Consider the following 25,866-nt stretch of genomic DNA (forward strand, 5'->3'; position numbering starts at 1 on the left):
AATAGCATCCAAGTAAATAAGTGTATGTGTTTTAAGTAGAACACTTGTATTTATGAGATAATAATTCTAAAAAATTCTCAAAAAAATTTAATTGTTTATAATCATTTGATTAATTAATGAAGAAAAGAGAAATTCAACTTTCTATGTTTTTTACCACTTTCATTTGTAACTAGCGTTACTGCAGTTTCGTCATATAAGTACATTTTCAAACTTATACAATATATAAGGAGATTTTCAAATTATAAGTAGGTATAAGTTTGAAAATGTACTTATAGGACGAAACTGCAGTAACGTTAGTTACAAATGAAAGTGATGAAAACATAGAAAGTTTAATTTCTCTTTTCTTCATTATGATTTCCTACCACGTAGTAACGGCTACATCCATCAATTAATTGATTAATTATTCATCATCTTCATCTTTATCACGAACAATTAGCTGTGATGGCGTCATGGTAACCGAATTCAGAGTGGGGACGGAGTGAGAGAGTAATAGATAGAGAAGAAGTGAATAGAGAATAGAGGAATAGAAACTCGTAGAGGGAAATATAGGTATCACACAGCTGCACACATTAAACTTCATGGAAGAATTTTTGTTATTTCGGCTTGCGGAAATCGTCAGATCATATATTTTTCGTTATCCTTGAATTATTTCTTTCAAAATAAAAAAAATTTGCTACGCTCGTGAATGTCGAAATGACGTTATTTTTTTACAACTTTGCTGCCCTCCCCTTTCTTCACGTCACTCTCAAATTGTCAGATTACTGGAATACACACTTTTTAGCTGGTAAGCGGCTGGTGAAGCGGCATTTCGATTGAGAAACAGTTCGCTTGGTTCGATAAATAGTCGGGTAACAATGATAGAGACAGTTTACCAATACCAATATAGGACCTGAAAGAGAGCTTGCAATAGTCACATAAAATTAACAATATATCATTATACTTTAATTCCAAACCAATGGCCAATTGATAAATTTGATATAACATCACCAATATTGTGCTTTCGTCAGTAACAAGAAAAATGTATATAGGTTAGTATATAATAAAAAAAATTATATAATTTTAGTTTTTTGATATGTTTCGTCACTTTGCATGAAACCCTGTGTTTTCAAAAATGCAAATACCACCATAACCAAATTCATTCACATTACTTCGCACTCAAAATCGTACCCGAACTATCGGCTCTTGAAATCCAAATACACTCAGTCCGAAATAAACACAAGATAAAAATCTTAATTACGGCCACTTTCGATTCTCCCGCACTAAATGTCTCAATTAGAAGAGGCGAGAATACAGAGTTTTGGTAAAAGACCATCGACCAATATCCTTGTCAGGTTCTTTATGGCCCGTCAATAGGTTCTTGTTGTGTTAACGTTATCGACCTACAAGTACTAGCTCTATCGTAAATCGACTGGCTACCATCCAGGCCAAAAGACAGACGGAAAGAGTACACATGGACGGTGTCAAGTCATTAATTCAAAACATGTTTACTGTTTTCGTCGATTAGTATATTACATTAATTTTCAGAAACTAGCAGCAACATAATTTAAGGACTGAAAAAAATACTTGGATAGAAAAAAATCCATGAAAATTGCAATCAATCCTTCCATCAAAAAATGTTATTTGTTTGTTTGACGCCATCCAACTGTATCGTTTCAGTACAGCTCGAATTCTGCTGTCGACACTCCTTTTTATGTTTACAATACACCATATTCAAATTCCACATTTATTTTAAAACTCAACATCTACCGAACTGATGTGATCACTTGTTTGCGATTTATCAAAATGATCACAGGTCCATTGTTTACATCAGAAGAGGCGATGGAATATAACGGTGATTTTTTGAAATGTACAGTGTCGCCAGGAATGTTTTGTATGATAGAATTCTGTAACTCTGTGAATATAGGAATTGTTCATTTGAGTGTTTTCATTTTCTTGTTTGCGATATTTATCTTTTAACAAGGAAACTTTGAAAGGGTTATGTGTGAATTGGTTATAACTTTTAAATTTTTTCTTCAATTTCAATTTGATCTGTGTTTGAAGGTGGTTGACAATGTTTCGTGGTGCTTTTCAGGACAACTATTATGATAGCGCCAACATCATCAACGTGAGTTTCCGCCCGCACATAAACATAGAGGAATCCTTGTTGAGAAATGGTCTAAACTTCTCCATTGCACCAACATCTGTGTCCACTTTGGAAATAATAACTGCAGTGGAATCCACTAGTTTCCTTATTGATCAGACCAAGGCAGAAGAATTCAGATGGAAAATCAGAGAACAGCTAGATCGAGAAACAGTTCCAACATCTAACATCAGCAATGAAGAACGAAGAACGCTGAATGGGATACATGGAGACAACACCATCAAGATCTTATCTGCAGATAAGAGAAACACTACTGTTGTGATGGATACTGATCTCTACGAACAGAAGATCGAAGAGGTGCTTCAGAAATGAAAATACCCGAAGATCGTAATATACCCTACTGCATCAATTGAAAGAAAGTTGTACCACACTTTTAAAAAGCACCAAGTCTTTTTTTCAAAAAAAAAAGACCATCGCTAACACCGCAGCACAGTAAGCCCCCTCACTTCTATGGACTACCCAAAATCCACAAGAAGAATGTTCTGCTCAGACCGAGTATTGGCTCCAGAGATTCAGTCACTCAGAACTTGTCCAGATTTTTACTACCAATAATTAAATCACCGCAAGGAAAAACATCATCTTTTGTGAAAAATTCAAGGCATTTTGTTGAACTACTAGGGGAAATTGAAGTCAACTGATCAGTTTTGACGTAGAAAGCCTCTACACCAATGTTCCTGTCGAAGAAGCACTTCAAATCATACAGAAGAAGCTATCCAAAGATGGGGACCTGAAAGATAGACAAAACTTACCGAAACAAGTAATAATGGAATGACTAGGATACTGTGTACGAAACTGCTACTTCCAACTGAATGACGAATTCTTTACGCAAGATGAGTGACTACCAATGGGATCGCCTCTTTCACCGGTTATAGCCAATATATATTTATATATATATATATATATTACAATGTAGGTTTTCACGGATGGTAGAATATGATGTGTTGTTTTTCCGGGTGTTCATCCGTTGTGTACTATTCGATAGTCGACGTTTCGCCATCATCTCAAATGGCATTATCAAGACGAGTTACTGCTTCGCTTCGAGAGGTGTAACTGCAGTTACACCTCTCGAAGCGAAGCAGTAAGCAGAAGAGGACCGAAACTAAATCGGAAACATCTGTATATCGGAAACCCACCCATCTGAACCAGGAATCCAACCACCATCAATCGACAAAGAGGGGAATCATCAAGACTCAACTAGACCGTGCTTTTCGCCTCTGCAATACAAAGGAAGGTCTCAAAAAGGAACTAGGCATCATCAAAAATGATTTCAACGAAATGGGCCCAAGTATAACATCAGAACCTGCTTCAGATCTGGGAACACTATCCACAGCAGTCTCACGAAAACCAGGCTACCAAACGCAAACTGCGATTCCAAGAATTGTATTTACTGGATACCCTGCGAGAGCGGAGAATCATACATCGGTGAAACTAAGAGGCCATTGAAAGTTCACATTGCCGAGCACAAGAAACACACACAGCGAGGAGAAACCAGCAAATCCGGAATAGCAGAGCATGTTTGGACTCATCAACATAACATCAAGTGGTCCCAAGCTGAAATTCAATTTTCGTTTCTTGTTAATCATTTTTTAATTTTTCAGCTCGTGTTAATAGTTCAATTTTTTTTGGTTACTGCTGTATGTTATTTCATTGTAATTTCAGTTTTTTGCTTAGTAAAATTGTTATTTTTCAGCTGATCTTTTTAATATTTGACAGATTCTTTCAGGGATTTCAAATCAATTTATATTTTATTAGACAATGGAAGTCCGAACTGATGAAATACAATTTTATCATTTTCACTGACCTATCACATTTTCGAATTATATTTCTGTTTTTATTATCGTACCTATCTTTGATATCGAGCAGCGTTTTCTTCATATACTGACTAATATACCTTGAAACTTATGAAGCAGAGTCCCAAAATAAACAGAATATATAACGCTTTTTGACTATCAATTCTTTCACCTATATTAAGTAGGGATACTTGAAGTCTTCACTTATCTACACAGTCGCTTCATAGACAGATTCCTATCAGAAAACAACTGCTTCCCGCGAAGGGCGTTGTATTATATTCGACCGGTGTGAGTGCTGGATCATTCACAAAAAAAATCCTGCATATGCCATTGGCGATACAACTGCCGGAATCGATTTTCAGTTATTGGAACGGGCACACTTGCAGACCGGTTTCGGGCTATTTCGATGGTTTCCCATAATTGAAAATCAAATTCTTTCAGTTTGTTCAAAGTTTGTATGAAGCTGAAGCGAACGACCTCTGTCATCGACCCCTCTGTCCGTAGACGAGGTATTAACCAACCGCATTTTCGAATGGCCCAAATCCTCGTTATAAGGAAATAAGTTTCACCTAAAGTAAGTGGTGATACTTGAAGACTAGCTATAAATCACATCATCTGAAGAAACAATTTGTTCAGTCCAGTCTTCACTCGCGTACACAGAAGGTTCATGGACTATGCATCTATGCATATGCAGGAATCTTCTGTGAAGAATCCTGTACTGACACCTGTTGGATGTAATCAAAGGCCCATCGTGGTATTACTCAGGGAAGTAGTGTTACGGTTTGGATGGTCCTTCCAGTAACTTCAAAAACTAAATTGGTTCCTTGAAAAGAAAAGGAAAAAAAAGCCGATCTGGGTTTTGAAAAACAAGTTCTCTTCTGGTCGTGTGTATGTGTTGGTATTTCGGAATTGTATCTTTTTCTCTATTGTGCAATAAGAATTGAAGTAATGTAACTTATTTACTTGACTTACAAGAATAGGGAAGAGCACTGAAGTAAGAACTCGAGTAGGAACGTTATGTAGGAGTAGAATGTGGCTTATTATAGTGGGTTGGGTGCTTCAACGTTAAGAAAACATTTCTTTTAATCGTTGTTTCTGCTCCTGGTTGTGAAAGAGTCTAATATCTGTGTGGAGAAGCATTTCAAAGCGATATTAGGAAGGGCTTTTCGCCAATAATATTCACTACAGGGCGGATGAAATACTGTATAAGCAGTTGTGTCTTTTCCTTTGTTACTCAATTTGGATACGAGAGGTTTTGTGGACGAAAGGACCTTCAAGAGGGTTCCAGTGAGGGGGCCACTATTCATGATTGAAGTTGATGTGGAAGGTAATGAAGTAGTCATTTGCTTCTACATGCAATATTGCTGTCTTGGGCAAGTGAAATCGGTAGCTCTCAACTCGATTTCCCGTCTGAATTCTCCGGAGAAAACCGCAGAACTTGTAGTTGTTAGGAATGCTGATTTATTCAAATTTCAAGTTTTGAAATGGCCTTCCAGGTTCATTGCAGTATTAGTCAATACTATTTCATTTAAGCCTCTGGTTTCTTTAATTTAAGCAAGAACACAAATAAAATAGGATAAAAAAAAGATATAAGATTACACTTGAAATAAGAGAAATAGGGATTTTAAAGAGAATTTCAATGACATTCTTCTTAAAACAAAAATTATTATGTGTTTTGTTCCTAAGGTAACGTGTAAGCGACAACGTGACGTCACTGCGGCATGTTAGCTGAGTTTTGCCTTTTTTTGTTGTGAGTAAATACATATTAGATGTTTAGGGGCACTCCTTTCTTTTGTGTGAATGGATTATTCAGTAATTTGTACCGATATGCGTAATCTGTCTATTTTTGTAATATGATTGTTAATCATCTTTATATCGTTCCGATTTGTCTGTTCATACCCAGTCATTCTGGGCAGTCTACTAGTTTAGACTGGCTCATTGATAACTAGTGGCGCCCATTTAAATAAACTTAGGAAAATCAAATGAAATTAATCTCATGGGCCCACCCAACCGACACTTGAGCTTGTGTACGAGTTCACGCACCTCAGCTATTGGACAGGTGAATAAGGGTACCTAATATTAATTGAGTAGTGCGTGACAGTAGTCGTTTTCTGATAGGAGTGAGTCCATGATCCTACGGTGTAGGTAAGTGTTTCACTTCTCTATCTAAATACAAAAAATTGTGAGAGACTTCCAAAGAAAGGGAGTAAGTAATCTCTCCTAAAAATAGACCTCCTTCGATTCAAGTAAAATTTGCTAATGAATTATTGAGTGAAGAGATTGACACAAGTTCCTGGAAAAGAATGGTATACAAGACCTTCATGAGAGTCTGCATTTTCATTAAACCTTTCAAAGTACGAACTAATAATGCTTGATGCATGATGGGTATGAGCTATTTGGCTATACAATATAATATAGTGCAGGGATAAAAATTGAACTGGATCTAGAAATGGTTCACTAGGAACCATAAAGAGTACTCGGTAGATGTATCTGTGAACACACACAGAAAACATTCACCTGACAAAGAAGCTCATAGTGTTTTATGCGGATTTGAGGCGTTGAAACACAGGAAGCCAACATCTCCTGAAGACGCCAACTTGGACGGTGAAACGCGCGTCAAGAAGAGTATTATTGCATTTCTAGTGATTGGGAAAAGTGCTTGTTTCGGATCATGTCTTGATCCGAAAATATGTTGTTTGCAATGAAAATGGACTAGATAAGTATATTATTTTGATGCTACCATTCGAGGGTCTGATCTGGAACCACTTTCAGTCTCGATATCCATTATCTTAATCAGTATATTCTGGGTTTTATCTTTCAGTGCATTTTTTTTTAATTTTCATAAGTTGGAACTGAATTAGCGACAATTTTGAAGTATATCGCTTTAAATATTATCTGAATGTTATTCCTTATTCATTTATGGGTTTTCACGCCCTTCCTTTGGATGATGTTTCGAGAATCGACTCAATTTGAAAAGATCTTGAATATGAAATTAATTCAATTGTGAGTTTTCTGAGCATTTCCTAAAAGGATTCGACAAAGGAAATCCAACCAAAGGAAGAAAGTGAAAATCCATCAACGCCAGTAATTTCACTTTATCGCTGTGAAAGAATTATTTATGATGGTAATTTATCCACTGAAGACTACATAGACGATATAGGTGTCTGTTTTCATTGTACTTGATTCATTAATACACTTTTTTTTTCATTGATACCTCAGGTATTTCTGGATGGTACCAGGTATAGAGATATAAGCGAAATTTCTTGATATTCTATGGAAACGTTTGAACATAGTACGAACTAGATTATATATGCTAATATGATTCAATAATGAAAAGAACGAAACTTTTTTCATTTTTGGGTGAGGTTCATGAAAAAACAAGATAGTGGGTACTTACTTTGAAGGGATTAAAGATCTTATATCTTTCAAATCACCCATCTTCATGTTCTGAACTCCTCGCACATACTTTTCTTCTTAAAACTTACTTTTCAAAACTATTCACTTTACACCAGGAACCCTCAAAATCTTGAGGATTAACCAATACAGGTGTAATTTTGGATTATTTCGATTCTAACTAATTTAAAATTTCAACAATATCCACAGGACAAACCCTAACCTGTTTATTTGGAAAAAAACTTTATGCGATTGACCTTTATAAAACTGAATAAACTTGTAATAAAAATATGTTTTTTAGTTTGTTTTGTAACTTTCTCAATAAACATATATACGACAAGTTACTGATAATTAGAACATTTTTCTCTGTGAAAAATACTTTGATTTTACGCAGTAACCTATCAGAGTAAACTAAAAAGTTTGCCCTTTCTATAAAGTTTTCCATTATAATTTGTATATTTTTCAGATTGTGGGAGGTAACAAATACCCAAGAAAGGTCGATGAAAAACTCATTTTTCTCCACAAAAAATTACTTCCGTTGAATAATGAATTTTATATTCTGTTTGAAATTCACGAGTTGTTATGATGACACATACAATTATATTACAAATTATTGTATGTTTTTCACATACACTTGATGTGTATTGTATAGAATTATTGATATAAAGCAAGCGAATTTTATATCCTTCTTCAAAATTGTCATGGAAACTATTCCATTTATCATACCGAATTTGAAATAAATACCCCTGAAATTGAGAAAAGAAAAACAAAATCTGAAAGATATTTTTAATTTAATCAACAGTAATTACATACTAGTGTCTGATATACAGTAATGATGTACAAACTCATTACTTTCTTATTATACAAGTCAAAAATATCATCGAACAATACTGTATGATACGAAACTATTTATATTTGTACAAATAAATAGGGGAAAGTTCAACATGAAGATAATCAAACGATTATAGGAACAACTGTTTACAGTAGGAATTGAGTTATTGACTGATTTTCAGTGAATTTCAGTTCGGAATTAAATCGTGAACAATATTTCCTTTCTCACATCCTGTTTACCAGGTATTTAATTTTTACGATTCCTTCTATATTGATCATGAATATTAGAAATGATGATCATTTTCGCAACAAACGCATCTCACTGAAACTTATAATCTCACATGAGCTGTTCTTCACGGAATATCTCATCGAATCCAACTGAAAATCAGTTAAGTTTTAACAAACGAGACAGTGTTAAGGTGTATGTACATTTTTAACCTATTATATACTAAAATACATCATCAAGATAGCGCTATCTACAGGAACCGGTGCGACAATTTCAAAATGTAAACTGATAATACATGTACAAATATTTGATTCATGATCTAATGATATCACAAAATGAGCTGTTGGCCGGAAAAGTATGAACATTGAGCAGGATATAAATATAGTTGCATCTACTCATTCGTAAAAATTTGATCTCAAGCAAGAAACATTTGCAGCAACGACAAAAAAAATCTTCAAAATTGGAAACAAAAAAACTTCCAAATTTTCTGTTTTTTTACATGTCACCAAAAATTCTAAAAAAAATGTAAATAAACAAAAATATTTATAAAAAATCAAACTTTGGTTGTTTCAATAATGAATATGAAACAGGAAATTGTGTTTGTACAAATTATAGACATAACAAACGTTTTCGCTTTTCGCTCATTACAACAGAGATAATTAAAATTATAAAATTTGGTTTTGATAGCATAAAAACAACAAAACTATACGATATCAACACCTGAATTTCGAAGTCATAATAAGAAAAAGTAACAGTAAAATTTTGATTTTTTGTAACCTTCAATTTCCTGATTCATTTTCACCAACTTCAAGATATTTGTGAACTCCAGTAGTTGACCAATTGTGAAGTGGAATCATATTTGCGTCGAAAATTTGTAACTCAATATTTTTTAACGTATTTATACATGTTTTTACACATTTGTAAAAGATAACTGTCAGTTCCATCCAATAATATAATTGGTCGAAAGACTTGAGAGGTCACGGTAGTGTGGGAATGGATTACCATAATCATACTCTCAAAAATCAGAACCTATACGCGGATATGAAGATGATTCCATATTTCGTATCATCTATCAATTGTCAAAAAAGCCTGGAATTACAATTCTGTCACCAGAAGTGACATATCTACTCATGTCATGATGACCGACAGTACGTGAACATATTCATTTCGTTATTTGATTTAATCCCAGCCATAGGATCTTGTTTGAATTGAAAGGCAGATTTTTTATCAGGTATACTTTTTGGCTTTCTAGTTCTTTATCTCTGTATAAAACATATGAGACTCTACCAAAGGAAGGAAGAAAGTTCAAAATAATCATACTCGTTACATAAAATTAATTTTCACTTTCCCCGAGATATAAAGTCATAATGTTATGAAAAAAATTAGTGCTTCACCATATGTTTTTATACAAAACGGTGTTGATGTGTTGATGAGAGAGGTATCCTAAACTTCGAAGTACACCATCGAAGATGACACTGTTTCTTGTCAGTGAAATTCAATATCGATATATACTCTTTAATATATCATATTGCGGATCGTTTTTATGAAAGATATATGTTACAAATTCATAACAATTGCTTGGACTAAAAGTGAACACCACGTATCGAGGTGTTAAAAATAAAGGTTTGGTGATGGGATAAAACTCCAGTAATATTCATTACTACACCATTACTACAGCATTCCTTATATTGAATCATTCACAGATACTATCCTATTCCATGAATGAACAATTCGAATGTATAACTTATGGAATTCCAAAATATATGTTATGAATTTGTAAACAGATATCGAAAAGTGAATGGTGAAAATTTTGAATGAAATAGATTGTAATGAGTTTTGAAATAATGATATTTATCATTTCCTGTAGATTATTATGAAGAATGTAAAACTACTCACAACTCAGGATTGGATGAACTGATTTTTGGAAAATGATGTTGGATAAAGAATTGAAAGATCGAATGACCTGTCAACCCAGGTATTATAAGACCCCCTTACTGTCTGAAAAATGGTAACGGAAGAAGTCACACAAAAAAGTAATTGATGAAAATGAGTTTTTCTTCATAATTCTGGCTGACATTGATATCTAGTCTCGTTCAAAAGTTAACAGAAGGAACTTCTCATGTCCGCACTATGGAAATTGCCATGAGAGCACATAAAACAGTTTTTGGATCATTTAGCAAAATCCTCACCACATAAGCCACGTTGAGTTTCGTTAATTTCATGTTTCGAGGACTAACTGGTTTCACAAATATCCTGAAATAATTTGTTACAGTATACGTTACATGTCACGTTAATCCCGATCATGCATTGTGAGCTGCAGCGGCTGGCACGTCGTGGTGTCCTTGGAAGATACCTCGACAACTTCTACTGGACTGTAGGAACGCGATCTCCTTTCTATATGATCCTCGATATCTGATTCGTCATTGACGTTTATTTCTTCTTCGGAATCTGTCACGTAATCGCTCAATCTGAAAAAAAATATCGGGATCAGCTGAAAGTAATGAAACACATTGTTAAAATATCACGAGGAAGATATTCCTCTTGAAGTTGATCACTTGGTGACCGATATACGTATCGAGGTATTAAATCAACGCCAGTAATATTCATTACTACACCAAAGGTTCCAAACAGGGCATCACAAGTACATTGTTTGAGTGCATTTTTACAAGTCTGACGAGACAGCATTATAGATCGATTTTTCCCAATTGGAAAAGGTTCACTGGTTCACTTTCAATGTGACATATTTGAATAAATTAATTTTGTCTTCTGATTGATTCGGCAATTACTTGATGAAGATCCATAGTAATTTCATAAACTACACCTGACGATTTGATCTCCACAAACTTTATTTGAAAAATATTTCACATGTGATTTGAATCACTATTGATAAAGCTACTGTGTTAGCGAAACATGTCGTGATATATTTCTCAAATGAAGTTTGTGGAGATCAAATCGTGAGGCGTAGTTTATAATAATAATAATCGTCTTCATTGTTTCTCAGCTGTAGTTACATACAAATATTCAAATAAATTACAGAGCTAGTTGCTGATGTAACAAAAGGTGAAGTTCAACTCAGTTAGCACAAGTGCTACTGAGTTGTTCTTCCACTCAACCTCAAAAAGATTCTACCTAAGCTAAGACAAAGAGAAAGTGAAACATAAAAAAAATTGGGATTGTTCAAATATCTATTAAGATGCTGGAGAAGACGTCCATTATAGGGTTGGGCAGTTTATACATAAAGTTGGCTTTCGAATAGAAGGAGTTTGAATCTTTTCCGTAAAACAGAAAGTTCTGAATTTTTCTGAATTTCTTTTGGTAACAGGTAGATCACTTATAATATTATAGCTAAAGGATCGCTTGAAAAATTCAGTTTTAAAACTGGGTGGGGTACCCTTAAATCTAATGTTCAGATTGTGAACATCAGTACGAAAAGTGATTTTTCTGTACAGATAAGGCGGCGTTTTGGTTTGTATAATTTTGTTTCATAAATTAGCAGCATTCAATATCCGTCTATTTTCCATTGTGATCCACCCCGTATCCAGTAACTTATGGAATATTCTTTGATATTTCCTAATTCCGTGAATGAGCCGTAGACACGAGTTCTGTACTTTCTGTATTTTCTGAGCATACTGTTTGATTAAACATGGCCCATATAAAGTATCCGAGTAGTTGAAGCGCAATAAAACCAGTGCATCACAGAGAGTTGTTTTCGTCTGCTTCGTGAGTATGTGTCTGTGTCCATAAATAAGTTTCAACGAAGAATATGCCAGTTGTATATGTTTGTTTATATGTTTCTCCAACCGCAAGTCAGAGTCGATTATAACTCCAAGATTTTTGCATTCGTTTTTGGGTTGTAAAGGAACATTAACATTCGTGATTGTAAGAGATTCACTTGTTTTCTGGCGATTCTTTTTTGATCCGAAAAGGATGATATTCGATTCAGTGGAATTTAGTAGTAGACAGTGATCTCTTGCCAACCCATCAAATGATTTGAGATCATTGTTAATAGGCGTACATGCGTTTTCTACACCTTGAGGGAGAAAGCTGTGATAGAGTTGAGTGTCATCAGCATAAAGGTGAAATTTACAGTGTTCTAGACTACGCAACATGTTTGATGAATAAATTGTAAACAATAATGGACCCAATATTGAACCCTGTAGCACACATGACTTAAATTTTAGATAGTTTGAATAGATTCCACCCTGGCACACTTTTTGTTCCCTGTTTTTGATGTAACATTCAAGAAGTCTGATAGCAATACCCGATAATCCCATATAGTTTGAAATGGAGGGAAGTAGATCATAGTTTACGGTGTCAAAAGCTCGACTAAAATCAAGAAGCACAAGTACAGAACAAAGACTCTCATCTGAAGCCCTAATAATGTCGTCCACGATGTGCAGCAGAGCAGTGGCGCAGTTATGACCTTTGCAAAACCCAGATTGTACTTCCGAAAGTGGAGAAAACCGAGAGAGATGATTTCTCAGCTGTTCTTCAACTGCTCGTTCAAATTTTTTTTGTGAAGTGCACGCAAATCCTTATATTCAGTTGGATTAGATTTTTTGGGCAATACTCTCACCACTGCTCTCCCCCACATCGCTGGAAATACCCTATGGGTTAAACAAAAATTCGCTATGTGGGTGATATATTGCACAATATGGGGACAACACATTTTAATTAATTTAATGTTTATATCATCACAACTTTCAGCATTTGATTTCATGTTACATATAATTTTATTTACGGATAATTCATTTTTTTCCTGGAAAGCAAAATCTGGTTCTACTCGATGGTTTTCCTTGTAAAGAGTTATTAGATTTCGAGGTGGCTGCATGTTAGGTATAGAATTAATGAAAAAGTTATTTACATCATTTGGGTTATTCAAATAATCTGGAATTTCATTGCATTTTTCAGATAAGATTCCATTTGATTTTAGTGTTTTCCACATTTCTTTATTATTTTTAGTGTTCTCTAACTGATAACATAAATATTCTTTTTTTCTCTGTCAATAGCCTTATTTACATAGTTCCTGATGTCTTTATAATACTGCAGCCGCCCCTCAAATCTATTTCTTTTCAATGCTCTCAGTGCTTTGGTCCCTAGTAGATATCATCTGCCTCATGTTAAACGTTAGCCAGGGAGTTTGGAAGGATATTTATCAACAAAAAAATTTTTTCATCAATGCTTTCGATCGTAAATCTGGAAGAATGGCATATTGTATAAGTCTCTCTGAAAAAGTTCTTCATTAAAATTTTTAAAATTCCTGTATGTACACATTTTTGTAATTCGCTCCTCATCAACAACTCTTATTTCACATTGAACCTTGAAGTGATCTGAAATACCATTATTATCGATGACACTCCTTTCTATCTCAGAATTTTCGTTAACTATAATTGAATTCAATTGTGATTGGCTGTTTTTACCTATTCTAGTAGGCAAGTCAATGATTTGAGTCAAACCAAAGTTTTATAAAACTGATTAAAGATTGTCTACGTGTGTATTTTCGAAATCTAGGACGTTGTTGTTGAAATCGCCAATGCATATAATTTCATCAACAGTTGGATGAAAATATTCGGAGTATCTTCGAATTCTTCTAAAAACAGTTTTTCATCCTGTTGAGGGGGCTTGTATATTACACCCAATGCAAAAGATTTTTTTTGAAGAGAAATTTTTACCCACAAATGTTATGAATGAATTAAGAATTGAAGTTTCCTCAAAATAACCTTTAATTTCGCAAATGATTTCACGTTGTATCAATTTTTCACGGGACGATTTTTTCATAAAAATTAGAAAGTTATTGATTATATTGATACAAACGTGATACAATCGTCCTGAGGAATTTCATAACTTTTTAAAAAAGAAACACACGTTAAGGTATGGTGCACTATAAAACCGACAGTCAAACCAAGATAACATTCAGTTTTATCCTGTTATAAAACTTCATGTATCATTATCGTTATTTCAAAATGAAATTAAAAATTAACAGCGACCTGTAACTTGAAAATCATAGCCTAACCAATTGATGTTTCATGGAGTTTTCGAAATACTTGAGGATTCTTTCGGAGTATAGGTATTGCACATTTAATAATATAAAATTCTGAATGCAACTGAGTATGGTGAAATTGAAAAAATATAGTTTAAAAAACTAAAAAACCTGCTTTTAAAGAATATCGAACTTAAAAGTTTAAAATACTTTTTAAATAATCTTAAAACAATAATGAACGAAAAATACTAGTGTTATTGTGAAAAAAGCGACGGGCGCTTGATATACAAAGAATATGGCACAAAGCGCCCTCGCTTTTTTCACACTAATACTAGTATTTTTCGTTCGTTATTGTTTTGAGCTCATTTAAAAAAATATATTTTTTCCTTTTTAGTTCGATGTTCTCCAAAGCGTGTTTTTTAGTCTTTTTCAACTATATTTATTTTATCTGAACTTTGGAATCGATCAGCCGTATATTGTTTAATATACGACATTGATATTTTCCAATTCCGGAGAGGGAGCCTGAGAATCAGCTACCAAGCCCAAGGCAGCAGACGTGCAAAGGAGGGTTACAAATAAGGCAACAGGCGCGCATGGTAATAAAAAAAAATACTTTTTACAAATGAAGAAATACATGTAAAGTGAGTTCGAATTATATCAAGGAGGTTACTTACAGCGCCATCTGCCCGCGAATAGATTAATCAATATAATGTCAATACATCAAGGAGTTTACGTACAGCGCCATCTGTCCGGGAAAAGATCAAGCAATGATATCAATAATTCTGGAGTTACAAACAAACAAACATACATACATACAGGTGAAGCCAATATAAAGCGTGTAAAAATACAATAGAAAATGAATAATTCTGCGATGAATCATCCCCAAGAATGTAAAAAAATAATCGAGTCAAACACAAAACCCTTCTTTCCAATTTTTCTTCGCCAGTAATGCAATGAAATGATCCATAATAAATATACAAACAAGTAAATAACTCACCGCCTGAGACTCTCCTGGGAATTCATCAGCCCTCCAGGCACCAGAGCCTTGAAGGCGCTATTTTCGCCGCCCATCCCCAACAAAAGGGACGAAGCCGCGGGGTGGGAGGTGAGATGCGTAGTAAGCGGCGAGCCAGGGGTGGAGCCGCCCTTGTAGTGTGGCGAGGGGGTCAAGCGGCCGCCGAACATCGAAGACTGGCCGCTGCCCTGCGGGCCCGGAGATGACCGCTTCAGTAGGTTCATGCGTTGGTGCCGCCTCCATTTCGCCCGTCTGTTGGAAAACCAAACCTGGTTACAATGCACCGATTAGTGACGAGTTTGATTTCATTTGTTTGTTTGTTGGACGAGATTGTGTGGTGTTTTATCAATACAAAGTAGTTTTTCAGAAAGAATTGAAATGAATATTCGAATAATTATTGATTTGTTTTCAGTGGTCTGTAGGTTGTTTTCACGTCTGACGTTTCGCTTACAACTAGCATAACCACATCTGTTGAATCATTTCCTTTGATAATATCTTTCGTAGTAGTAGACGAAACATCAGGTATAAAGACCTGCAGACCACAGTCAACAGATCAGAAAAATAACTTTGACACAGCTAAGGTCGAGAAAGTTTACACTATTTGAAAATTTGTTGCTGAAAATCTTTTGGTGATTATATTTCAAAAAGAGTAATTCCAAATTGTGTTATGAGTCGAAGTCCAATCCTGATGACGTAATAGTATGGACTGGCAGTCACGTGACTATCACATATACTTGATCTGTGGTTGATACAAACTTTTGGTAACTACGTAAGAGCTCCGAAGAACGTGCCTATGACTACGTTATAACATTCTCAAATGCCATAACAGCTTTTAAACAGCCGAGGTGGAAGTAGATATAAAAGAAAGAGGAGTAAATTAATTTGCGAATCGCTTTTTGATAATAGTTATGGGAAATAGGGCATCGGTCAAATATAACGAAGGACAGTTGCGATTTTACTAAGAAGAAAATGTAAAAAACCGTAAATAAATTTGTCGATTCTAACTTCAGGAATACATGACACTAAAACAAAAACACTCAGTATTCAGAATTCCATCTTTTGATATTTCAAGTTCATAGACATCGAAATTGATATGATCACAGAATATAGAAATTTCCAGAGAGAGCCAAGTTTCATCAATCATATCGCGGTCAACAACGTTCACAAGGTAAATATTATCGACTCCATTCATTCCAAAAAACTACAGAAACAAGTCATGGACCAGGTCTACCCAAATTCAAGAAACGATATCATCAGCTATAGGACATTGCATATTTTGGTGAAGCCACCAATTATATCGCCCGCGTTTTAAAAAAGGAATACTTGGACTTGGCTCACAGAACGGAAAATAGTTCAAGTAAATTTATCCGACACTTCAGTGTCGGAAAGATGGGGAGTATGTAAGTTGACTTGTGGCTCTTGCCCATATTGCCATATTGGCAAAACGGGGAGAACTTTTTCTCAGAGAATTAAAGAGAATAGAAGTAGTTTCTTGAATAAAAATACCAATTTCACATTTGCAAACCACCTTTTAGCAGAATCACATGAGTTCAATCATGAATATGATGTTACTTCAGAAGAGAAAAAAATTTAGTGAAAATTCCTCAATAAAGTGTTTCTGGAATATGCGAATGCTAATTTTTTCTTCATCTCATTTCGTTTATACTGAAAATTAGTTTTACCCCCAACATTCAGTTTATCTATTCATCCTCATGAAAACTACGTAATTCAATTTCCTTTTCCATTTGATTAATGATTCAAAATGGCAGAAGCCATGAATCATTAACTCAAATGCAGCTTCGGGTTTTCAACCCCTTAAAAATATGCCCTTGGCCAATGAATGAAATCATTTACCCCTCGGCAATATTCACCCCAATAAGTCATTGAGAGGCGTGTTTAGTGAAATTCGTTTATCTCTAATTCAATGAACCATGTCCAACATGGCAGGTAAGGTGTCATCGATATCACTATCACTACATAGTATAAAACAAAGTCGCTTCCCGCTGTCTGTCCCTATGTATGCGTAGATCTTCAAAACTACACATCGGATTTTGATGCGTGATGATGAATGAAATTTCATTCCATAACGAATGTTTGGAATACAAACTAAGTAGAGAAAAGTATCTTCTTTATAATTCAGTGTTCATGTAAAAGTATTTGTTTCGAAAGAATTTTTTTTTCTTTCGTGTAATTCAATGTTCATATGAAAGTAACTGTTTTAGGAGGGCTTTCTTTCGGAACTAGATTTGTTACCCTAACGAATTTATTTTTCTCAGAGAGGTAGGACTCAACTCATTTCAGACTATTTCGTCTGAATCCATAACATTGAAGTTTTTGCATTGTGATTGACGCATTGGACAAATTATAGGGCACTGTTTCGAACACCTCTGATACTTATTCCACTTATTCCACTAAACTGTACAAATTCGATCATTCGTTCCTAAAAACCAAACTGCTTCATTTTCAAAAAGAAAGACTACAAATCTTTTCTCAGCCAATTTTCCAATTATTTTAGCTTATGTTGGTATGAGGTAGATGGGCCGATCCCCAGTTTCGCCGCCCTTATGAGGAGGAATTACAACTGCAGTTTCGAAGAAGGTCAAGAATACTCTTAGTCTGAATGAATGTGTAATCAGTTGGACTGAAACATTAAATGCTGAGTCAAGAAAGTTTTCAAATTATCTGAATGAAAAATCGTCATTACCATATACATTATTTTTGATGCTATGACTGATCTCTTTCAGTTCAGATATGTCAGTATCATGAATATGGAAGAAATAAAGTATATGGATATCTGTGATATATTGTAAGGGATCTTTCATTGATGCGGTTCGTTTGCAATCGAACAGAAATATTCGTTGCAATTGTCATAGTATTACAACAGCTTGTCAATTAAAAACGTTTTCGTTTTCACTAGAACATTTTAGTGTATGGGAAAGCATTCTAGAACATTTTGAAACATTCTGGAATGATCATAAAACTCCTGGAACATTTCATATCAGTATGAAGTGATCAAGGGAGTTATACAGTGTGGAAGCTTTCTACCCTCCATCCTTGAAGAAGGTCTCTGTTTTCACTTGAAGGGCGTTCTTTGGACGATTAAAAGACTGAAAGTTTCGGCCACTAAAAGGACCTAGAACCGTCTAGGTCTTTGGATAGTGTTCGAAAACAATATTACAGCATTATTTCACAATACTCCAGAATATCACGTTCAGTGTTCATGTTCACACTATGTAAAATAATGTGAGATATATATTTATGGAGAATGATAAATGATAGTGATATATGGAGGAGTAAAATATTGTTACAAACCTGCTCTTCCTTGAAATTCAGTTTGAAATTTTGAATTGAAAATTTTAGAAAGCCCAAAAACGTATGGGTTCCGAAATGGCTCTAGTGGTACATCTCCAAATATGAGGAGATGATTCATTCCCTTCAATTATTTCAATAGTCCTGTGCTACATTAACCGAATATAAATAAATTATATCTTATCTAATATAATTTTGAAAAAGTTCACAGGAGATATTTTTTTTCTATTCTTTCCGTACCCTATTCATTCTCTCAGATAAAATGACTCCAAACTTAAAAACAAGAAACTACAAAATCCAGTCTGATATAACAACACACGATCTCGATCCTTTTCTTTCAACTCACCTGAACCCTCGCTTCCGAAAGTGACGTTTTGGAAGCAAGCCTCTCTCTAGTGGAAACGCAGGGATAGTGACTTTTCTCGAACTCCTTTTCCAATTCTTCAAGCTGATCAGGACTGAATGTTGTCCTATTTCTTCTGAACTTTGGCTGTTCTGAGCTGTCTAGACTGGAATCGTCCTTGTCCAGACCGGGGGTGAGCTCATGAGCCCGTGGTCGGGGTGGGGAGAACCGGATGATACTGGGGAGGCGGCCATAACTGTTGGGTTGCCAGCTCCGGGAGGTTGAAGACCTGAGACGAAATGAATGAATGAAACTTTTTTTTTACAAAATTTCAGAACCAATGAATTGTAGAGTATATTAGTCGAGGATACGTCTGCAAAACATAAAATATCAGAGATCAGACTGGTGACAATTCACATTTCCCATACTTGCCCAATCAATGGAAAGAAGAGAATGAATTTTGAATATTCTTGTCCCTCTAAGATTATTCTGGTCTATTTGTTTTTGGTATGATGTGGACCCCTTGTATTTCAATGGAACTCAGCGAAATCACTTGTTGGATATGAACACACAAGTAAAAATTGGTCAGGTGCTTTCTTTTTTTATGTTACTCTAGTTTGACGTTCTGATGGTTATAAAATTTTATTACTGTATGATGTCGTTGAACGATTTTTAGCCAGTTATTCTCTATGAATTCAAATTGAACCAAAGAGCAGCCTAAAGAGCCTTACAAATCAACGTGGCATTTGGTAATGATTGCGTTAATGAACATACAATTCGATGTTGGTTTGAGAAATTCTGTTCCGGAGATTTTAGCTTCGAAGATGAGCCTCGAAGTGGTTGACATAAGGTAATTCAGGACGAGGATTTGAGGACCTTGGTGAAGACTGACCCGTCACAAACTGTGTGTGGGATAGCGGAAGAACTGAGCATCAACTTCTATGATTAAAAACGTTTTGAAAAGCTCAAAATACTCAAAAAGCGGATGCCCGACGATTTGAACTATCGACAGAAATTGTCACGTTTCGAGGTCTGCTCTTCTTTGCTTTGGCGCAACCAATACGATTGTTTTTTGGATAGGATTGTCACGTGTGAGAAAAAAGTGGGTCTCCTACACTTTACGACAATAGGTGACATTCAGGAAAGTGGTTGAACACCGATTAGCCACCCAAGCACTTCTTGAAGGCAAAAACCCACCAAAAATGACCATAGTCACTGTATGGTAGTTAGCGGCTGGTGTAATTTACTATAACTTCCTGCACGGGGGCCAAACCATTAGGTACAGCTAAGCCCTTCTTCGACTTTATCGAATCCCGAGTACGCAATTCTATGATGAAAGAATCAATCGACTTGTGTAACGACGTTATATAATAACATAGATATTAGGGTTAGTACTAGAGCGTCACCAGGATTTAGCCAAAGCCTCGATAGATAATAACATTTTCCTGAGGTGAGTTGAAGAGCACGACAGGAGTAAAGGTAATCGCAGTGTTGACTCTTTAGCCAAGGAAGCGGCTGGACTAAGAATTTTAGCACCCAGTGGCATCTACGAACTAACGACTTCAACAATTGCGGAACTAGCCAAATGTTACACCCATGCTCAATCCCTAAAGAGATGGGATGGAATCAAAGGATGCAATCTTGTCAGGATCACTCTGGGCGACCTTGGGAAGCTGGCGCAGAAGAAATATCTGGCGATGACCAGGGAAAATATACGCTCAACAGTAGGATTTCTGACTGGTCACTGGCAACTGAGGAAACACCTCCATATTGTGGGACTAGTAGATACACACCTGTCAGGCATGTCTTATGTGAGTAACCGGAGTTATCGTTAATAAGAAGTTGTTTCTTTGGTGAATATTGGGCTATACCTGCCGATATGAAGGAAATGTATCCAAGTAACCTGTCCATCTTCCTGGAAAGGACAGGATGGACGATGACCTAGGAGGAAAACTCTTTGGGAGGATGTGCAATGGGTCACATGTGGCTTAAGTGCTGAGAGCTCACACTCACCCTCCCTTCTCTATAGATACAGATACAGAACAGATACAGAAATTTCATGTGAACGGAATACGTAAATGCAGAAAATATAGTCTTGATGACATAACGGTATTCTAAGTTTAACATTTCACCTGATATAAAAGATTGGGGTGTTCACAAACTAATGAATAAAAACCGTTTCACTTTTCACTAGGAAAGTTAGCAATAACGCAATTTTCTTAAAATCTCTACATGTGCTAAAATAAGAATTGTTAAGAAATTCCTTCTCTGGAATGATGTAATGCTTCCAATAAACTCTTCCATTTATTATACATTATGACACAATATAATGTTTGTAAACCATGATTCATTTATTGAGCCTTTTCACAGAAACCGGAAAACTTCAATTTCAATTGATATCTAATAAGTCAAAACTACTCAATCTGAAATATAATCTAGTGATGCTTAGCTAATATGGAATATAATCGACAGAAATTTGCAGTTTTGGTGGGGGTTCTGCTTGTTCAAATTTTTATAATTTCCAATACTTTCCAAAATTTTCGCCAATTGAAAAATATGTTGAAGTGACCCATTTCACTATATTATTTCTCTTCAGATGAAAGAAAAGAATGAAATTTATATGCACTGAAGTTTATCTTTTCGTAATTGGGGCACATTATGGAATATTTACTAATAGTTCTGCGAATTTCACAAAACCTTGCATACCGCGTATGCGTGTACTATATGCGTTCTAGCTTCAATAATTCTTTCGCCATTATTGATCGAATTCATGTCATCATATTTCAAAATTCCTCTCAGGCAGCCTTTCAAAAATATCATAATTCATTCATATTCATTTCAGAAAATCTAAACTGTTGGAAATGATAATATTTTCATGAAAATTCTATTACCATCTTATGTAGACTTCTTTTCTCATCCTGAGAGTTTCTGTTTTTTTCCGGTACTTAAATCAAATTATTTCCAATTTCTTGGATTGGTTATACCAATGACTGCCCTTTTTGGTTTTTCGTTTTACTTCAACGTGGTTCTGTCCAAATAGAGATGCTGTTTAGATTTTCTTTTCGAATTTGGTTTCCTTCGGTAAATTTAAAGACTGGATTATTGCTGTTCTTTATCAAGTATAATCATATATTTCAACTCAGATTCACTTACTTCATTGGGTATGGTGAAAAAACAATTATGACCTGAGAGATCCACCATTTTTCAAATGATTTTGAATATGGAACAATCTAACAAACTACCAAAATGTATATGTACTTCTGTACCGAACAAAAAAACCTATTTCTTCAGAAAAAAAGGATTTGGCTTTCTGCTTCTCCATCTTTATAAAAAATGTGGAAAACTTCCCAAGAAACGAATAAATATGGAAAAGAAACATTTATTTCCCAAGAATTACTAGTTCCTAAAATATATTTTTTTTAATTTATACTATCCTCCTACTATCAACACCCGCTCGCTCCGAAATATTTTGTAAAATAAGACTTTTCAATATATATCCAACATTGACAGGTACCTAGGAAGATGTGGCTCAATGTGTTCTGGTTTTTTGGTTTGGAGAGGTATCCTCAGCAAATGTACTGTAGGGTAGTTGTTATTCTCTTACCGTGCAAAGGTCCATTGGGCCATAGGGGTGAATGCCAAGGGAACCCAGCAGCAGCATAGGGGTGGTGGTGATATAGACCATAGCCAGCTGCCCGGGCAAATTCCGCTGCCGCCCTTTCAGCTGCCCTATTTCGAAGGATTCGGTTGATGCTGCTGACAGAAGGTGCTGTTGCATTTGTGCATACTCCTGAAACAATACAATTGAATCATGATCGGAAGTACCAGAATACTCAAGAACTTTAAAATGGTGGAACACATTTCGAAAGCATTCTGTTCTCATTATAAATTGTAGACAAAAGACCTTCCTTGGTTTGACTTTGGTAGAATACCACATGTGAACATACATTATCATTCTCTAAGAAGAAAAAGAAGTTATCTGACAAGAGTTGCTGCTGGTAATTTCATTGGCATATTCATTAAGATGCTTTGCCGAGAAATAGAAGAAACACAAACACCTTCATTTATGGTCTGTCAGTCAGGTTAGATAACACAGACGATAGTGTTATATTTTCATGTGAAAAGTTAGATTCATGGACTACTGTTCAATTTGCTAACAGATGCGTCTGTAATTGAGACGCGCTTTCCAGTCAGGAATTTTTTGTAATACATATATGGATAGAAAACTCACTTAATCATTTATTGAAAAGAAAAAGTGAAGGAAGTGAGACGATATAGGTTGGAAAAATTCTAGAACAGTACCTATATTAAGGAAATTTTGTGAAATAGCGTTTCTGGCTGAAAGCAGACAAGACACTAAAAGATTGAAGAAGCTGTTGCAAATCCTCTTATAGCGATATGAAAACATAGTTTCCAACAATGACTTGAAGATAAAATCTCCAAATGAAAACTGTGTTCATCAATGAATCTGGAGAAAATGTAAACAGGAAGGATATTACTGAATATTAGAGTCGGCGATCACAACATCAGCGAGGATACTATGACCCACTATAAGCATATCAGGAAGCGGTTTGAAAGTAAATTCGTCAATATGAAGGAACCCTAATTGAAGAAGGAGTTCAAGAAGGAGAAGAAAAAAAACTGCATAAAATTGAATTGAAACGAATTCTGGAAATCAAATTCCAAAATATGTCGGGAATGTATATCAAGGTAATTTGGTTTGTCATGATCTGAAAACAAATAATAAACCATATAGCATCATAAAACGTAATTCGAATTCTTCTCTTCATTCTTATTTTTCAATGTTATGATATATATTCAATATCATTTATCAGCTTCACTGCAATTTTGAGTATCTTCAAAAACTCCAGTTTTACTAAGGAATTGTCATTCAGTTCAATATAAATATACTATTCCGAAATTATCATGTCTTCGTGAAAACCATTTATTTGTATCTATCTGTTGCATGTAAGTATTGTACCAAATGCAATATTTCCGTGTTTATTGAAAACGGTTATTGAAGTGGTTTCAAGTATTCACTTGAAAAACTGATGACTGATTGGAAAGCAAGCACACTCATTTCTAAATTAATTCGTTAATGTCACCAATAACAATTACATGATTACATACTGAATAATTCGTATATTATTCGAAATCACTTATGATGAATTGTCTGAAAAGAATCCTTTCATACTTTCCACTGAAACACAATAACTATCCTGTTCAAACCATTGTATCTCATAGCTGTCGGCTGTGTTGTACCTAAACTAATATTTGTTTGTCCATTGATTCTTGCTCACCTTTTCTTTTTGACTGGTAAATGACGACTCTCTAGATATTTCTTAAAGATCCTCTGTCAAGTGGCGTTAACAAAGCATCGATGCCAAACGACGAGTAATCTTTTATATTGTTTGGACTGCCAACTCAAAGTATCACTTGGAGTATGCAGCACTCGAAAACAATGCAGTGATTCCGTTGAATGGGATAATTACGCAAGACTGCGGCGTATGGGATTACTAATAGAATGGGTGTATTGATATGAGTGAACTTAGGAGTGATTCGATATGGAAAGATCAGAGTATACTATTCTACGTTTTTTTATGGTAGCTGAGGCCATCTGACTTGCCAATTTATTTCTATTTTCGAACATTCGAAAAATGCCCTAACCTCAAAAGCTCATTGCATTCCTTCCATCTTTCACCATTCCAACAATATTCGTTTCAAGTGATACTTTATTCTGAGACTTTCACTGAACAGTCTACAGGATCGGACGTGTTTATATTAACTCTGTGTCACCTGCGAAAAGGGAGTTAAGGGCTAAAATCGCATTTTCGGAAAAACGCAATTGAAAGTTTCATCATTTTTCCATTTTTAAAACTTTAAAATTTTGCCAGTGCTTTTTTCTCAATTATGGAAATGGTATCGTTTTTTGTATTGTTAATTATAACCTCTATTTTAAGGAATGTTGTTTTTAATTATCTGTACTTAGTGCGTTTGACAAAATCTTGGAAATTTTATGCTATATTTACCCTGTTAGAGATTGAAGATATTATATGTAAACAATAAATTTTACTTTTTTCATAAATTTTTTTATTGAAACACGATAGCTGGTGAACAATAATGATATTTCATACTTAAAATAATTTTTCATTACTATATTATTATAATTGAAAAAAAGGCAAAGGAAGTTAGGAACGTGAACTAAACAAAAAAAAGTAATACAAAATGTGCTCGTAAAAAAACAAATATTAAAATAATGAAGTTAAAAATAAAAAAAAGTTAAAAATAATTGTTGCTTCTATTTCATTAGTTCGGACTTTCATTGTCTAATATATAAAATGATTTGAAATCCCTGAAACAACTAAAAAAGAAGAATTAAAAATGAATAGCTGGAAATAACAATTATATTGAGCAAAAAAACCTGTAATGAAATAATAGTTGAATAAAATACAAGTAAAAATAGAACAATTGAACAAAAAATGAAAATAAAGAAATAAAAATGAAAATTAAAACAAAAAAGTTAAGAGATTCCAAGCCAAGTTAGTTCACGACGTTTCGATTGTTAGGAACTAACTTGGCTTGAAATCTCTTAACTTCATTATTTTTATTTTCATTTTCATTTCTTAATTTTTATTTTTTGTTCAATTGTTCTATTTTTACTTGTATTTTATTCAACTGTTATTTCATTTTAGGTTTTTTTGCTTAATATAATTGTTATTTTCAGCTATTCATTTTTAATTTTTTTTTAGTTGTTTCAGGGATTTCAAATCATTTTATATATTAGACAAGGGAAGTCCGAACTAGTGAAATTCATCATAAAACATTGTCAATCACCTTCA

At 34.6% G+C, this 25,866-nt stretch overlaps 1 protein-coding gene across 1 annotated transcript in view; it reads right to left on the reverse strand.

Moving 5' to 3' along the window:
• Positions 1 to 8,104: 8,104 nt before the first annotated feature.
• Eyg (eyegone) overlaps positions 8,105 to 25,866 on the reverse strand; it is a 105,903-nt gene continuing 88,141 nt past the window's right edge. Inside the window, 5 exon segments of the mRNA XM_074181529.1 lie at positions 8,105 to 10,848; positions 15,358 to 15,644; positions 19,031 to 19,212; positions 19,215 to 19,316; positions 22,632 to 22,817. Coding sequence (XP_074037630.1) covers positions 10,671 to 10,848; positions 15,358 to 15,644; positions 19,031 to 19,212; positions 19,215 to 19,316; positions 22,632 to 22,817 — 935 coding nt within the window. The 3' untranslated portion in view covers positions 8,105 to 10,670.

Source organism: Leptinotarsa decemlineata, unplaced genomic scaffold (assembly GCF_025532065.1).
Source record: "Leptinotarsa decemlineata unplaced genomic scaffold, Ldec_3_MD MMD2_tig00026314_RagTag_RagTag, whole genome shotgun sequence".
NCBI classification, from domain to species: Eukaryota; Metazoa; Arthropoda; class Insecta; order Coleoptera; family Chrysomelidae; genus Leptinotarsa; species Leptinotarsa decemlineata.